Genomic DNA, 18,671 nt, shown 5'->3' with positions numbered 1-18,671 from the left:
TATATGTATTAAAGCATGACATGGACAATGTTAGAAATAGAGAACATGAAATATATTCCTTCTATACCAGTCCAGGGGAGGAAGGAGAGTTTTGGTCATAAACTGGTAGAGATGCAGAACAATTGACAAGTTAAGCTATCAGATATTGAGAGATGTTTTCCTGATAGTTTTATATTGCCCGTACAGCTTTTCCAGATTTGTCTCACATTATCAGTTGGTATCAAGATATTGCACAAATAGCTATTTTTAAACTTTTAAATGGATAGCATCTCCTTCATTTTGGTCCTGTTAGTGATAACTTTTTGCTAACATCTAGTGTAATAAAAGTAACTGAAATACTTCCCTGATAGCTTGTCCCTCAGTAATTGAGAATTAGGGTAGGTTGTCCATTTAGAAAATACAATCTCCACTCATTGATAGATTTGGTTGTGGAAATCAAAATATATCTACAGCTTCTCATGAGTGATGTACTCGAATACTTGGCTACTAATACCTAAACTGTATTCTTAAATATATTCACCTAAATTGGGGTTATTGTTCATTATGTACTCTATGTATCATGGCTTTTTTTAAAAACAAATGTTGTGGATAATCTAAGCACTATACTCAGATGTACAGATGCTCTTTTCTCAACCTGTGTATTCTATAATTTTAACATTAGCTTTAATAATTTTAAATCAGTTCTGTATCTGATATTGCCTCTGTTGGAACTTAATCCTTCTCTTAAGGGGATGGAATTAAGCAGATGGTTTTCTTCTAATTCAAACCACACTGATCTCAGACAGTATTTTGCACAATCACTTGTCTCCCAGTCACCTTTTTGCCTGTTAATAGCAAAAACAATTGGGAGAGAGGTTTTGTCCCAACATTCTCTACTGTTCGTTCCTTCTTATCTACATTTATTGGTGCATGTGGACCTTAATTGTGACAGCTGTTTTCATGGGGGGGGGGGCGGGGTGGGGTACAGTATGTGCAGCAGTAGTGGCACAGAATTCAGCCAAAGCACAGTGAAGTTAATAGATTCACATTGACTTTGATGGGTTTTGGATGAAATCTCTGGTGACTGTCACCTCAGTAACATTCCAGACTCCAGAACTGTAGGGAATAAAACGCTTCAAGGAAACGTAAAACACTCTGGATTATATATTTAATTAGTATTTTGCTGACAACGTAGGCAGCAAATTTAGGGTAATTTTTTTTCTTACATGAATGCTGAATAGCGCCTGCCCCCCCGCCCCTCCCCCGACTGTGTTCATTTCGTTCACTGGAATGTCTTTTTAGTGGAAGCAAATATTTCTCCAGTATGGTGCCTAATGTACCATGGGAGGTGTTCTGTTCCTTTCAACAGCTAATTGTCATTTAAACAGATTTGCCTTTTAATTTCCACTGTACTTTAAAAAAGTTATCCTGAACTTAACATTCCACTTGCCTGAATACATACAGAACATTGATTTGATTTCCTTTAAAACATGCTGCATTCTTTAAGGAAGTTGATATGCTTAACAGGTGACATAATTACTGTTCTAATGAGGGGGGAATATAAGAATTTAATGTGAAAATGCTTGTTTTAACTTTATTTCCTTTTTTTGCAGGAGAGAAATAGAAACAAACAATAACTATATGGAGATGTCCTGCTAGAATTACAACACTAATGATGTAGACTCTGGAAATGCCTAATATGTCTAAGACGACGTTATTAAAGCTTTTTTTCTGCTTAAGGTGACATCTTTGAACACTTTAACACGAAATTGACTCTTCTTGTAATGGTTCTCATCAGTGCATCTGCCCTTATACTCTCTCACCAAACACACTTGAGAACTGTAACTTCGTCAAGCACTTTCTGTCCTGAAGCTTTTACCAGTATCTGCTGTCTTTTGTATTTATGCATCCTAGCTAAGGCACAGGAGCCGGAAGGAATGCAAGGATTCATTAACTCTTTGAATTTGTTAAATACTAACAATTAACCATTAGAAGTGATTCCATGATGTGAGATTCACATTGCTTCAACTTATTTTTTCTTTGTTGTAGTTTTTTTTTAATTGTCAGTTTTTAGCTATTCAACAGATTAAAAGCAAAATCATGCCATATTTAGTCCTGGAGTAAAACTCAAGTCTAAATGTTCATGTGAAAATTATTGTAGTAAACTTTTAATATGGCAAAGCAACTTTAAGATGCAGTTTAGCCAAATGAAACGTAACATGAAATTATATTAGAATGACATTTCCCTTGTTTCAAACTGTTTGGTGTAAGAGAATATTAATATGCAGCTTGGTGGACAGCACCGGTTAATGCACACTTCTTTATTTTTTCTGTAATATGTATACTGAAAAAAGTGCATTTGTCTGAGGAACTGTTTGTTTGCTACCACTCAATGAATCTCAGTTTTGAGTAAATGTACCTCAGTCTAAATCAGACTTTTTATGACCTTTATAACTACATTTAAAACCTTTAATTCCTATTTCTGGGTGTTTGCAAGCCTGACAGATTGCTATCATGGAAGTGAAAATTTACTCCTCTAGGTGATTCACTAGCTAAATAAACATAATTCTTGTTTAGCAAGCATATACTGTTTCTCAGCTTTTTTCCTCCTATTATCACAGTATTCAGGCATTCTCTCTTCAAAATACTTTTGGAAAAAGACTGTTCAGTGGATCAAGTCTGTGTTCACATCCATGTGTACCTGTTACTGGCTAGAGCTCTCTAACAAAGTGTTTAAGATACTATATTAATCTGAATATTTCTGTGCTAAATTTTTAATTTACCTTTTGAAAATTATTTTTTACAATAACCTGTTTCTTAGTAACATGAATTTTACCTGATGGAAGAATTTGTATGATCAAAAATGTCAAGCGGCTGTATGAACTGCATAAAATACTGAACAGTCTGTACAAATTCCAGAGATAGTTTCCTTTTTTTAGAACAGCAGTGTAGAAGACAGATATGTTAAAGCTTAAAATAGCAATACTGCAGATTTGAATGCCTTTGGTGTGTCTTATTATCCAACACAAATGTTTACATTGTGTTTGGAATCTCTTGCATTTACAACAGCTTCTAGTCAGCTAAGTTCTGACATGTAGGGACAAGCACAGCTTTTTTAAATATAGGCTATTTTACTATATATGCACTACTTTTTTCTCTTCAACACACACAACGAATATACAGTATTCTTTGTCCATTGATTTAAAACATTTTACAGTCCCTCGGTGGAGATTTAATTCAGTACCCTGGAGCATGGGATATAAAGCGTTACGAATACAAATGTTAGCTTGTCCCAGTATTCTGAAAGTTCAAAAGGTAATAGCACCTGGCAGTGTAAAGAAGGAAGCAGCTTGATTCAAATGCTATGGGGTATGGGGAGGGGCCAGGAACAAAGGGGGTGGACAGAAAGGGGCAAGCTGTGTTTGTCGCATGGAATTACATGCTAGGGGACTGTGGTAGAAGGGCCTATAACCACTGAGCACAATTCCCTTCAGGACCTAGATTTGGAACCCTGCGTCCCGGACTCCCAGCATTCCTTTATTGTATAGCAAATAGCTATAAAATAGTGGCAGAATGTTTCGTCTCTCTCTCTCTACTGGCTAGTCTACAGAGGAAAATAGCCTACCACTCCTACCAGCTAGTCTATTCGCTTAAGTGGCAGATATTGATGCTGTGAGTGTAAAGGGTCTAATCTTGCTGGTGACCCATGTGGGCATCAACATGTTTCCACACCATGGAATTTGTTTTTCCTTTTGCTTTTTAAAACAATGTTTGATATTACAGGGGGACTACAGTGAAAGAATGTTAAGTTTGCAAGTCAAGCATTCGAAAATTAGGAAATGCCAGAATCAAGTTTGTTAGTGTACTCTTAATTCAGATTCTGTGTATATATACCTTGTTAGTCTTTAATTATATGATCACATACTATTTTTTCCCACAAGAACCCAGCCTAATTCAGTGCACAGAACGAAGCAGGTTGTATGTAGTGAATGAGGCTATGCCTTATTTGTTCCAGAAGTTAAAAGATGTGAAGAAAATGACGTGGGATTGCAGGATGAGACAGAATGATCTTCTGGCTAAGGTAGTTGCTATAGAGTTCCTGTATGATGCTAGGCAAGTCACTTAAGACAAACTTTTCAGAGGTGGCCGCTAACTGTGTTTTAACTTTTCTGGGTGCCCAAATTGAGACCTGAGCATTCACACCTAAAATTGAAATCAATATACTTTAAGTATAGAAAATGCTGTAAAATACTAAATACTCTATAAAATCAGATCCTGAGTGGTATTGGGCACACACAAAATTCGTGAGTACTTGACATTTTTGGCCTTGAAATGATGCACAGAAGTTAATCTATACAAAGGTAGGATTTGTCATCCCCTATTTCACTGGAGTATTGTTAAAATAAGTTTTCAGATGCGTGATGAGTGTCACAGAAAAGCCCATGAAGAAAATACTAATTCTGTAGTCAGTGCAGGGTTTGGATGGTGTGCAGTAGGTAAGGCACAAGGTCACATACAAAATGAGAATGAAATATTGAAATAGTTACCCAGGATAAATCAAGTCAGGCTCCTGGTAGAAAATCTAGTAAGTGATCGTGTAACTAAAGACTGTCATAATACATACATACAAGAGGGACATATTAAGTTTGCATGGGTAGCCATAATTCTGCCATTCTTTAGCTTTTGAGTGCTGCTTGACTGTAATTTTTTTTAATGAGAAATGCATCTTGTCACTTGAATTCCCAGGCTGCTGGCCTAACAAAATATGGGTACTATTTTTCTTTGAGGGACTTCTGTACTGGGACAGACTCTCACCTAGTATTACTTAGGCAAATTTCAGCTCATTAGGTTTCCGCATATCCTTTGGTAACTTATTACATTTTTGCATTTAAACAAGTTTGCTCCTTTTAGAGCTAATCTCTTCTTCTGCTTGATCCTGTACCACTGACGTCCTGCTGAATTCATGACTGCAATTTTTCCAAAATTCATTGGAAAAAGAATTGATCTCAAAGCTCAGGTCTGTGGCACCAAAAAATTGAGTTGGTCTAATGCAGATAACTGAAATAATAAAGATGAGACATTTTCACCGAGTCTTACCTGTAAAGTCCTTCGTGAGATTACTTTTTTTATAGTTGGAAATTCTCATTTCAAATGTTAAAAATGATTCAAAAATGTACCATGTTTCTCTATGTATGGATGCTGGTTGATCCTTCCCAGCAGAAATTTAGTTAAATAAATACTGCCTTGTAAATTCCAATGCAGTGCTAGCTGCCTTATTTTGGTCCTGTCTAGGCTAGGCTTTCAAAGTAATTAATACCTCTGCAGCAAGAAAGATGTTTAAATGGTTCTCCAGATGTTGCTAACAGTTTGAAAACCTAATGCAGAACTGGCCTGTGTGGGGGGAGGGGAAGGGGTTTGTTTTTTGAAGCATTGACTTTTTTAAAGGGATACTTGAGATTGAAGAGGCATTCAAATACCTAACATTGTTCATTGGGGGGTGGGGGGAATGGTTGTTAGAAAAATTTTAGAAAAATAATCAATATAAGCAGTTCCATCATTTCAACTCATTTTGCTGCCATTTTCATTTTAAGGAAATGAGAGGCACTTGTTTTCAGTAACATTTGTGTATTCTTTTGCCATGTAAAGATCCTTCATCTATTTTTCTGGTAAAAATTAAGGAAAAGATTAAGGGAGAATGGTTCATTTAACTTCATTCATAGCAGAACGTGGGTGTTTGAATTTTGTTTGTTCCTTCATGTGGATTAGACTGCAGTTAATTAGGTGAGAGCTTCTGTTTAGCATGAAAACTCACCATTTGGTCCTTTTTAATCCTTGTGAGGGTTTCAATAAAGAGAACCTGTTGACGTGACTGACTATTTCAGTTTTATCAGATTTATAGAACTATATTGTGTTCCCTTATATCAACATTTGCTTTATCATCAGATTCCAGAAAAGAGGAAAATTGTCTGAGTTATAAGGAATTTTAGATAAATGTTTTTGGCTTCTTTTAAAATTCCTATATTGCTATACAGGCTATACGTTTTTATACATAAATTACACCCAAAATGCATTTTAACAACGTGAATAAGGAGAGAACTTTGGCTAAATCTGTATCAGAAACAAAACAGATTTGTCAAATCTGTATCAGTTTTCAGCCCTTGAGAATAGTTTGGTTTTTATCCAGATTATATAAATGCTGAAACAGATTTATATTGGTGACATGCTACAATGCCTAGCATAATGGGGCCCTACTCCACTCTAACATTGGGACAGTAATACATTTTATTAATAACTCCAAGTGTTCATATTTCCAGAATTTGAATTACCCTCCTCCCAGCCATTAATCGCTACTCTAAAGTCAAACAAGAAACTAATTGGATTTCTCCTTCACCCGATTCCCCCTGTCCCGATCAGAAGCCACTCATGCCACAGCCATGCCAGAAGCACCCAGGCTGGGGCTTCAAGCATTTAATTCCAAGAGGATCCCCAGGGTTAAGTGGGTCCCCTTCCAGATAAGATGTGCAAGAGGGGGACAGTAAGAGGCTTCTCATTTCCCCCCCACACACCCCAGCCCACTTTCAGATAATGGGGACTCCTGAGCAGGAGGGCTCCTCTTCATATCCTTGTTTGCTCCTCGTTTAGGATCTGATGAGAGAAGCACAACTCTGGCTACCGTCTGCTATATTCATGATGTGTGGTAAGATTACCAGCTGCTCTTTGCATATTCCTTTTGTGGAGGGATCCTGGTGTAATCTGCTTTTTTCCAGATCCATAGCAGTACAGAAGCACCTCCTTTTTTCCCCAGGACTTGTTTTCTGATAGGTGGGTAGAGAAGCATTCCTGTCATAACTTTTGTGTGTATAAACTCAGGCTCATGTGTAAATTACCATACAGTGTCCATCCGTTTCAACAGGCGCTCAGTGTTTTGATGTGGAAGGTGGGAAGGGATATAATTCCATTGGCTTTTCTTTTAAAAAAAAAAAAAAAAAAAAGGAAGATGGTGGTTTTTATGGTGAGGTTTGGGGACACAATTTTTTCCCAAACCCAAATTGAATTGTGTAATTCTGGTTGTCCCTTTTAATATGGATGTGTGTAAGTTAATGCTAGGATTAGAACTTTTAATGTTTACATACCCTCCTTTGTGTGTGCCTGCAACTGCAGTCTTTGGCCTGGTGTACACTTAAAAATTAGCTAGACCTAGGTACGTTGCCCAGGACTGTGAAAAATTTCATGCCTTAAGTGCTATATTTAGGTCAGCCAAGACCCCATTGCAGATGCAGCTGGGTTAATGGAAGAATACCTCTGTTGACCTAGCTACTGCCTCTTGAAGAGATGGTTTAATTACAAACAGAAAAAGCCTTTCTGTTGCATTAGGAAGCTTCTACACTAGGGTGCTATAGTGGCACAGCTGTAAGTGTAGACATAGCCATAATGTTGCATTAGTGGCATATTTTGTATCCTTTCAGCAACATAAACAAATAGGAGGAGGAGGAGGGAAGACCTGAGCTGCAGCACGGTGGAACTCTGCAACTTGGTTGGTTTTAAATTCACCCACTTGGTAGACACACTGGCATATCTAGGAAACGTTAACACTTGCATAACTTTCTGTGCAATTCTATAGCTCTGTAGGCAATTGTGCAATGGGAAACAGTTACTTCGCATTGCCTGAACTAATTTAATTGTTTAATTTGGAACTTAAGTGTTTTTCAGATTCACTGCAACTCTTCCTCATTGAGGGACAAACTACCTGTGAAGTCTTATATTTTAATATTGAATTGTCAGTACGTAAGTCTTTTTCCTTCTTTGTTTTGAAAATAGCTGCAGGGAATTTCTTTAACTGCTTTTTTTTTTTAAAAAATCACCTTTTATGAAGTTTCAACCCAAATAGTTCTGAACAAACAAAAATGGGGTTTGGAGGCTGAGTCTGTTTTCAAACCTTAGTGATTAGCATTTCAGCAAAAGGGCAGGAAAAGGAGGATTTTAGTTTCTAGTTTCCCAACTGTATAAAACATCTGCTTTGCAGACATTTGTATATGTCGTTGCTGTTCAATACCATCTGAGTATTGCAGCTGCTCTGAGAAGCAGCAACATAGTTATGTTTAGTGTTTTTAGATATGGAAGAAAAAAGGTTGGAATCTCCTAACTGCTACTGAATTGTTAAATAAGTTGGTTATAATTCAGATGTTTGTTTGTGTTGCATGACTGGAATATGTGTTAAATCAATCCTACTCCTTTAGAAGGCTGTTGCTATTACATTCTTAATGTGATTTTTCCGATTTCAGGTTTCCTTGCCAATTTGCTTTCCACAGGCTGAACTGGTTCACAGCTTCTTTCTCATGACATACTCATTGGGTCTCGTGATAGTGCTTTTTTTTCTGGAAATGTGTAAAATTGTGCATTTAATTTCTTCAAGTTAAAAATTGCTCTTAACTTGAATTGTGTTCCATTCAAATTCAGATTTAATGGTAATGCAAGATCTTTAAGTTATATGAATTTTCCTCCAATGTTTACTAGGAAGAAGTTAATGTGATCGTGCTGAATGGCTAGCAGAATGATGCAGAGAAACTTTTAAGTTCTTTAAATCTATGCTTATTTTGAATATTAATATTAATAATAATAAATACGGTGTCTGACTTTGCAGATTACTGGTGAGTATTGATAGCTTCTTGGAAAACCTGAGTTACAAAATCAAAGGCTGGGACAGGAACAGGAAGAGGATGAGATACTGGAATAACAGAAAACCAAAAACGTTATAGTACAAAGGAGAGTAATGGTAGCGGAGAGTGATATACTGTGAGACGCTCTTTAATGGTTCAATAATTCACTTATGGACGCTGGGAATTCCTTCTGAGTAAAGAACTGGTATGGATGATGAGCAGGTGTGCAGGTACTTAGTACCTGTACTGTAAATTCCTAATTTGGTCACTTTTAACTTCAGTTTTACCGAGATTTCTTTCACTGTTGATAAGATATTGTCCCTTCTAGGCTTGAATCAGCATCATGCAATTCAGGTCACTTAAAGTGCCTATCTCTTTTTTTTATATTTTTCAAAATAACCTTATTTGTACAAAAGCCTTGAAGATTATTTGCATTCATCATTTGGCCCTTAATGAGTCTCTAATTTGTATTTGTAGATATCACAGTTTACTGAAGTCCTTCATTAAGTCTTAAGGTCAATGATTATTCTAATATCCCAGGATTACATTGGTCATATTACTAGGCATTTATCTGATAAATCAGTTCAGGTACTGAGGGTTGATATTCATCTTAATAGTTAACAAGACCAATATGCTTTCTTGTTTCATATAGTTCACCAGACACAATTCTGTCATCAGCTGTGCCTTGTTTAATACTAAATCGATTAGAAATAAGATATTGGTGTACGCTTGGGTAACTTCTGCTGTATTACTGGTATTTAAAAAAAAATTGTAAGTTTCTTTGCTAAACTGTAGTTTGACCACACCTTGACTGCATGACAGTGGTGTAAGAATTGCAGGTTTTAGTTAGCTTTCATTATGCTACATTTTTGGGTCTGTGCCTTTGTTTAAAAAAACATGCTCATTGTTCTTTTCCCTTTAAACAGTTACCACACTCCTGCATTGTTTATATTAGAGACTCCTTGGTGGAACTGCTTTTGGACATTGGTAGCTTTCTGTAGAGTAAACTTTTTAAAATTGGCAGTAATGTTGAATGATTTCAGATAACATATATACCCAATAAATTTATTTCTATATGCATCTGATCTCCCTCATATGAAAGGGCACTCATGATTTTTTTTAACCTTTTTTGTTTCTCGGCTTTTAATTTTTCTCCTCTTCCTTGCAGTTGCATTGATCACACTTATGCCAAGTAAAAATCAACAATCAGCTGTCTGATTATCAGGTTGGAGCAGGTTGTGGGTCCAAGAAGGAAGAAAAACTGATGGAATTTTGTGATTAGTGCACCTGCAAGGAACAGAAAAGTAACCATCCAAGGCCAGGATAAAAAATAAGAAAATTCTCTCCCTATGTACCATGCAATCTTTTACTATGCATTTTGTGGACATATTACTTCAGTCTGGAGCCAAGTTGTTTATAATTCAAGCCAGTAATACCTGAACTGAAAGCTACAAAAATAGAGAAGCAAAAAACTAGAATGAATGCTCAAATTGGAAGAGGAGAGATCAGGGTTCTAAGCTTTTTTTCCCATGTTTTATCTTATAAACTTCCCTCCAAACCCCACACCCCAGTCACCCAGAGACAGAAACTTAAGGCAGGCAGGAGGAAGAGCAAAAAAGATAACGTTAAATAAGCTTTTGATACGACACTGCCAGTGACTTACAAAATAATCCTAATGGGCAGTAGTAACTAGTTACTGTGTAATGGACCTTTTGAGAAATGACCTAATGCTTCGATTATTTCTAATGCTAGGAACATGAAATACTAGCTCTTGAAAGACTACTACCATTGTCCAGCTACAGTACAGCCTATGTGGAAACAACTGACAAAATAATCAGAGAATCCAATCAACAAGATGCATGCAAAAAAATTGGAATCAAATTTTTTTTTTCTTCAGTCTTTGCTGAGATAGACCCTTAAATCTTGTGCACTGTGTATTAGGGGACACGTGCAACTTGGCCCTTTTATCACAAATCACATGTATCAAGTATGGATAGCGTAACTGGTACATATGTTTTTGGGATAAAAGGGTGTGTGTGCGCGCACGCGCATCCATCCCCGTCCTAATATGTAGTTTGGTGAGAGAGATCCTTAAAACTTTCAGAATTTCTTGATCAGCCCTCAGATGTTAGCATATAATATTTTGAGTCCTAACAATTCTTTTTTTAACATTTCCTTTTCTTTTCCTCTTGAAGCTTGCCTTTTGGACATGTATCCTTTTGCACTCAGCCATTTATGTACCTTGGTTTTCTGTGAGGTGACATCACAAACTCCATGGACGCTTAATCACTGGCTATAATCTGGGTTTTGTCTGTTTTTCTTCTCCCCCAGACACTGTGGTGGGAGACAACACCTTTAACTAAGACCATGTAGCAATGTATAAGTAAAAGAGTGCAATAGGAATGCTATTCATATTTGCTTGGTCTACTGATAACAGTAATGTCAGTAGGGGGAGGAGCTTAATTTTCCCTTGAGTTTTTTCCCATGAAGAACCACTATTAATAGTTTAAAAAGATCAAGAAAAACAGGATGTTTGAGAATAACAAAAATGGGTGTTATCATGATAATAAGAAAAGGAGGACTTGTGGCACCTTAGAGACTTACACATTTATTTGAGCATAAGCTTTCGTGAGCTACAGCTCACTTCATGCTCTTCACTTCATTCCTCCTCTTCTTTTTGTGGATACTGACTAACACGGCTGCTACTTGAAACCTATCATGATGATAGTTTGTCATGTCCCGGCTTGCCTAAAATGAGGCAGCATCTACTTGGGAAATGTGAATTTTTGACCTAAGTTGGTTCTCTTCAAAAGAGCAGGAGGACAGCTGAACGTGAGTCAATGATGGAACATACAGAGGGCAATTGCCTTCAGTTCCTAGGGCTGGGGTGGTAACTGAGCTAGCTCTTCAAGCCAATGCAATTTGTGGACTTGAAATGAGTATCTTTTAATTTAGACAAGAGTCAGAGTGGGAGTAGAGTATTATTCCTGTTCTACAGACAAACCCAGAAACTGAACCCAGGTCTTCTGTGTTCCAGTTTGGGGTCTTATTCACATTACCCTTTTCTGTCTGCAGGAGAGACCTCTTAATTACTGAAGAGGAGGATTAATTTTGCTTCAAAAAACAAAACTCTGTACTGAGGGAAGGACTCCCAGGGAGCTGACCACAGCACAATATTATGCACATTCTCTTCAGCTAGCCATAATTCTCAGCTCAATGAAAAGAGCAAAGTAATGGAGACTCATTGTTATGAAGCAAAAGTGGGAGAGTAAGGACTTAATCTATTTGATTAAAAGAAAATGGTAATTGAGAGATCTGATTCTGAATGAGTATATTTTCATCTGATCCAGCACATCACACAGTTTTTAGCTTGCATTTCTGGGGGGCATGTGTAAAGATACAGTATTTACAAATCCAAAACTTGGGACCAAATTTGACCAGTGTCCAAAAAGAGCACTGGAATAATGTGTTATGTCACTGAAATGGTCAGAACAGATACAACAGAACAGGGATTACATTTGCGCTTATTGTACTATATATTGTACTGTCAAGTTATTCAATGTGAACTATATCTTAATGCAGCAGTGAGCAAATAGTGGAAAATTGCCCCAATATTCATTTTTTAAGTTTTAAAGGCAACGTAGACTCAGTTTTTAAAATGTATTTGTTCCTGCAAACATTTGAATGGCCAAACTTTACTCATTTGAATATCACAAAATGCATATCATTCACTTGAATGCACAAATGTTTGTGACTTCCAAGTAGTAGTGTAAATTTTCTAAATTGATTTCCATAAATAGCCAACAGTGCAAACAGTTAATATTGCAATCTGTGCTCTCATTTCTGCAACTCTGTGCAGTCAGACCTCATAAAGCCAGGATTGGTGTCTGTATATTTGTGATATTTGTAATCAATAGAATCTACAGAACGAGATAAATCATCATAAATTAATAGATTTGAGAATTTTCTGATGTTTTCATGGGCAGTTGAACAAGGAAAAAGGCAAAATTAATCAAATTATTATGTTCATTTAATTGATAAGTAACACCACAAATGTTCATAAATATATAATAAAGACTGTTTAATCTCATCACAGTATGTAGCCTATATAATCAGTGATATAGTTGTTTAAAGCAATAGTGTGTGGTGAAATATGGACCAAAACTTATTCTATGCACAAATAAATTTCTGCAAAATCAAGAAAAATAGAAATGTTTGCATTGTTCTAAAATTTAAATTGCAGTTAAACTAATATTTTGCAACAGTTTTGATAGGATTGTGTAAATGCATGAGATCCTAAAAATTTAAATTGGGACTATAAATAAAAATGAAGCTGACTAGTTTCTATTGCCTAAGCTGAGAAACTGGTGAGTGGGGCTGGAGGAGAATGTGAGACGATACTTCACAATGTTTACTTCTAAGGTGTAACCCAGAAACATTTTTTTAATTAACCTGACAGAACCCTTTCAAATATATTGACTCTCACAATGATTAAACTATAGAAAATTCTTACAAAATATACATGTAATGTATAAAAATACTGAATCCATTGCTCTTTACCAGCTTGAGAGCCTTTCCATAAAGAAGTTTTACTCATTATTTAGTTGAATATGAATTTCTCTAAACTAGTCAATGAACATTAAGCTAACCCCTTTTCCTCATCACTTATGAATGTGTACTTTCTCTGTGCATTAATTTAAATGATTACATTAGTCAAGTGCTAAACATATCTTGGATTATAAACTCTTCAGGGCAGGGGCCATCTTTGTTATGTTTGTACAGTGCCTAGCCCAGCTGAGCCCTGATCCATGACTGATGCTGCTATGAGCTACTGCCATTCAAATGCTTTTTTATTGTTTTAAAAAGCACAGCAAAAATAGTGATGGACATTTCTTCTAACCATAAACCTGCATCTTGCAGCCCCTTACACATGTACCTAATCTTACTTGGGCAGGAGTTTGCAATAATTTCTCACTACCAATGGGTGTAAACTTAGCTTCTGTCCCTCTTTCTAGTTTACAACAAAGCTTTTTTCCTCTTTCCAATTCAATTCCTCATGTTCCCCTGCTAGTCTTATTAACCTTTAGAATAATTGCATAAGGAAAATAGATCATGAAATAGTTTATACAAGGATGAGATAACTGGGTATAAAAGGCATTTATTGGTAGTGAGGCTCATCAACAGTGCATGTGTGGCAACCTTGTTTATCTTTGTGCTGCTTACAACAGTATTTGTTAACTGCATTTTTAATCTAAATGAAGTAAAACTGAGGTAATAAAATGAAGAGCAAGTGATGCGTACATTTATAAGGAATTTGAATAGGCTCCACAATTCACTTAAAAGAAGGAAAATTCTAGAACACAACTTTATGCCTTTATTGATCATCTCAGTGTCTTCAGATAGAACAATTAACTCAGTTGGACGTTGCAATGGCATGAGGATATGGGGAACATTCCAAAAAGAAATAAGTTTCTTGAGTTTTATTTCCCCAAGAAACTAACCAAACCAGGTGAGCACGTCAGTAAATGATACATGTTCTACCTAAGAAAATATAGACTCCACATGTAGGAGGTTTCAACGAGGTCTTTTTTGTATAAACAGGAATATATTAAGGGAAATGTATGCTCCAAACCGGAGTTCCTCAGACTTTCCACAGTGTCTTTCTAGCACTGACACAATTCTAGAGCTGCAGGTATTGGTTACCATTGGAGAGAATGTGAGTCAAACTTTTAGTCTTTAAATACAACATTTGGCATCCTTCCCCAGAGAAAGCAAACTGAAACTACCTACAGTATCTTTAAATATAGTAGTTTTATGGAGGAAGATACTCCCACTGGATCAACTGTTTTTCTCTTCACAGGGACATAATGTGCTTGAGTTTGGCTTAATTATTGATTTCAGATTTATTAAATCTGCTATTTTACCTTCAGGAATTATTGATCTCTTGGACTGTATTCCTGTCACTTTGGATGGAAAGTAACATAAAGGACTATTCCCATATGACAGTTGAATACTTTACTTTACTTTTAGCTGAACAATTACTATTTAAGTATTAGAGAAAGTATATTCTACAATACAAATACTGGAGTACAGCAGCCATATTTTCCAGGAAGCAAAAATAGATTATTGGAGAGGATGGGACAGATGCTATGTTTCTGTAGTCAGACTTGTGTGCTCCTTGATATTAGCATGCAGACAAGGCCTAAAGTGGGTTTTTTATTGATATAACTATCAGTTTAAATCCACACCTTATTTTACTAGGAGACCACATCTCTTCCCCTGCTCCCTAACACACTCACTGGAATGAGAGTGGCTTTTTTGGTCTAGCTTATATTTCAGACATGGTTTAAGTTAAACTGAAAAGGACATTTTTATATCAGAAAAAGTTTTCACACCTATATAACTTGTAAACTCTGCCATGTAACCTTAGCTGAACGCTGAATAAATGCCCTAATGAAAGGTGGAGGTGTTAGGTGCATTGTCAGATCCTCTTGGTTGTGGGATAAACTGGCTAACCCACTCCTTCCATAGGCAACGTAGGGCTCAGTAGACCTTAGCCTGTCCTGCTGCTGCTCCACTCACACTTCTCTGTGCTGTGGAGTTTCCCTAGTGTTTATGCCAGTGTGCATGAAGATTCTGACATAACTGAAGACTGGAATATAAATATGAGGAGAGATTTCAGAGTAGCAGCCGTGTTAGTCTGTATCCGTAAAAAGAAAAGGCGTACTTGTGGCACCTTAGAGACTAACAAATTTGTTAGAGCGTAAGCTTTCGTGAGCTACATGCATCTGATGAAGTGAGCTGTAGCTCACGAAAGCTTATGCTCTAATAAATTTGTTAGTCTCTAAGGTGCCACAAGTACTCCTGTCCTTTTTATGAGGAGAGAGTGACTGGATCTGCAATTGAGAGCCCCTGGAACACAGAATGAGCTACAAGCTCTTGCTGCCAGTGCGAAGGATTCAGCTTTTTCTCCCCCTCCCTTTGAAGATGTGTATTTGGATTATACTTTAGTATGCAGATGTAGTGATGCACCAGAGACCATCAGGCACTTGATTTGTATACAGTTCAAATAGTTCATCCTTGATTTAAAAGCTTATAACCCTGGCCTAGTTGCAGCTCTCTGGTCATGTGATACTCAGTGTTGGCATACTTCAGAGTTGCTCAGGAGTCACTGGGGCTCAGTGGACTTGTTTTGGGTAGTGGGTAGCTTGATTACAGTTTTTTGTTTTGGTTTTGTTCTGCAAAGGGTACCTGCTTCATTCAGTGCATATGTAGGGCAGTGCATAAGTTATGGTTGTGGTGTAGTGAATAGATTTGGTGTCCAAAGTATCCTGCATCAGTCATTGCAGAAGAAGCCAGTTTCTGCTGGAAGAGGAAGAATAATCTTGTGGCTATGGACTGGGGCTCAGGAAATGTGAGTCCTATTCCTGCCTCTGCCACCCCCTTCCTGTATGACTGGGCAAATTAGTCAATTTCCGTGCCTCAGTTTCACGTCCGTAAAATGGAGATATTTCCTGATCTCACTGGGGTGTTTAAGAGAGATTCGTCAAGGTTTGAAAGGCACGTAGATACTCTGGTGGTGAAAGCCCTCAGGAAGTTCACTGCCCTGGTCCTTCTGACATACAATCCTGCACCATTAGGAATATGGGGGATTAGTATATATCTTTATATATTTTTTTAAGTATAGGAACACATTAATATTGATGAAACACCCTTAACTTCCGTTTCTCTTTAAGTCTCCCATAAACCTCCTTTGTCCGAGATTGGGAACATCCAGTCCAAGAAAGAACTAGAATTCTGGCCATGTACTTATCTGGATTTTTTTTCTGGTAGAATTCAATCCATACACATGAACCAGTAAGACTACAAAGAAAAGCCATTTCCTATGAAAAACATTTCCTAAAAGAGGAAAATGCCCTCAGTTTGCAATATTTTGTGAGATTTTTGTTTTTTATTTAAAGAAAAAGTAGTTGCTAAAAATAAACTGGAGAGGAGATAAAATAAATTGGGTGTGACTGGCTATATGTAAATTGATTTGCATATTGAGAAATTATTTCTCACTGTACCAAAGATGAATGGAGGGAACGAAAGGAAGAATTCAGATCTTTAAAGGGATAAAGAAAAACCCAAAGAGTATTTTGCTAAGCCAAGGATGCGCTAAGCGTGGAAACATGTTTGTTGTTGACTTCTTGAGGAAGATGTCCAGGAAAGAGAGTGTCATTAGGCAAAATTCAAACCTAGTGTAAGGGGTGTCACACTATGGTCTCTAATGGAGCTAAACCCTCTTGTATCAGATTTGAGTTCATGCAAAACGATAAAGCTCATGCCTGTGGAATATGGGTATGTGTGGAGCAGCCACTAGTTCACAATTTCCTCATCAGGTTGTTGAGATGTTGGCCTGTTCAAATGTATATAGCTGTGTACTTGCAAAGGATGCTACACTGGCCAAGAAAATGAACAGGAACACAGAAGAAAGATGCTTGTCTTTTGGATGTGACAGAAGTTGCTTTATTTAGAAGCATGAGAAACATTACAGTATTCATGGAGTAAATATAGTCTCTAGTTGGGTGGTGTCAGGTGATGAGCAAAAAGCAGGCAGAGGTAACTGATGAGACAGACTCTGACTGGTATGGAAATATTCACTACACTTACTCCATTAACCTCGGGAACCAAATATGCTTTGAGGAAGTATTAGTAGAATGTGTCGATAAGCAAAGGATTTTCCTTCAGCATTGTCAAGGTCAGGGGAGTGTTGCTCATGTAGGAAGTGCTACACTCACTAAATGAGGACCCTCTTAAATGTCACTGAACTTCTGAAATATGTCTCGGATGGTTTCATGAAGCTGAGGCATCCTTATTAACCAAGTACTCCTGTGTTCTGCAGTAATGATCCTTGCAGCGCATCTTGCAAGAGTGATGCTGTCATGTTTGGGGTGAGCACTGTAAATGACTGTGTTGCTTGTTCTTACGAACAGCTGTGTCCCGTTTCTCAGTTATTGATGGAAATGAACCTGTTGTAAAGGATGGTGTGTTCTAAAAATCCTAGGCATAATAGTCATTGTGCTGTCAAAAATTCCCTCTCCAGATCCAGTTTGGGAGGTAGGGGGTAAATGTTGTTTCTCACTACTGTTCCCCTAGAGCCTGGTCCTAAAACTACTGAAGTCCAATGGAAACTTTGGATCAACCCCCTAATTGCGTAGTTGGCACTAAGCTCCTTAAAGTGCTAATATTGAGAGTCAAAGGCTATATCTATGCTGGTGTGCATACTGGACCGTGTACATGCTCACACCTGCTCCCTATATACATGCTGAGTGTCCCCATTATGCTGTTCTGGACACAACTATAAAGCTATGCATAGGCTTATACCTGCAAGTCCACACTGTGGCCGCTATGCGATGTTAGTGCTGCTATTTCAGGGGCAGTATCCCGGGGAGACAGTATTTGCCGCACAGAGGCACTCTAGGATTTGCTTTGCTGTGTAGTGCTGTTACTGTCCCCCACCTTGACAGATTTGTCCAATGGAGGTTCTTCATCATGTCGGTCCTCGTTCCCTGCAAAAGTGGGTGGGAAACGTGAAGCAATAAGATTCTGCTCCTACTCCTTATTGCAGGACACATGGTTATGCAGTGGAGAAGATGATAAAATTTGGGCAGAATTTTCTGACGCATCAAAGACAGCTGATCTTGAATGTCATCAGCTTACAGGGTACAGATACGGTGAATGCCTGTATTGGCAAATGCTGTTTGTATAATCAGTGAAAATTACTTTTGGGGAAAACCAGGGATCTCTCCTGTGCAAGGTTTAGGGCAGAGGTTGGCCACATCCGGCCTTCAGGACCGTCCCCCTTTCCCTGCAGCCTCAGGTTGCCGTGCCGCCAGCACTCTGGCCCACCACTCCTGCTGGGCAGCATGGCGGCGTGGCTAGCTCCAGCGGGGCTTTGAACTCCTGCCGCTCTGAGCGGCATGCTAAGGGGGCGGGGTGGGGCATGGAGGGGGGGTAAGGGGCAGGAGGTCCTGGGGGCAGTGAGGGGGCGGT

General features: G+C 37.8%; 1 protein-coding gene across 1 annotated transcript in view; it reads left to right on the top strand.

The window, feature by feature from the left end:
* YTHDF3 (YTH N6-methyladenosine RNA binding protein F3) overlaps positions 1 to 3,317 on the top strand; it is a 40,213-nt gene extending 36,896 nt beyond the window's left edge. Inside the window, exon 5 of the mRNA XM_074943070.1 lies at positions 1,593 to 3,317. Within this exon, the coding sequence (XP_074799171.1) occupies positions 1,593 to 1,616 (24 nt within the window). The 3' untranslated portion in view covers positions 1,617 to 3,317. The remainder of the gene's footprint in view (positions 1 to 1,592) is intronic.
* The last annotated feature ends 15,354 nt before the right edge of the window (positions 3,318 to 18,671 follow it).

This window comes from Natator depressus, chromosome 2, assembly GCF_965152275.1.
Source record: "Natator depressus isolate rNatDep1 chromosome 2, rNatDep2.hap1, whole genome shotgun sequence".
In the NCBI taxonomy this organism is placed as follows: Eukaryota; Metazoa; Chordata; order Testudines; family Cheloniidae; genus Natator; species Natator depressus.
The sequence above is the reverse complement of the archived record's forward strand: the minus strand, read 5'-3'. Positions and strand labels throughout refer to the sequence as shown.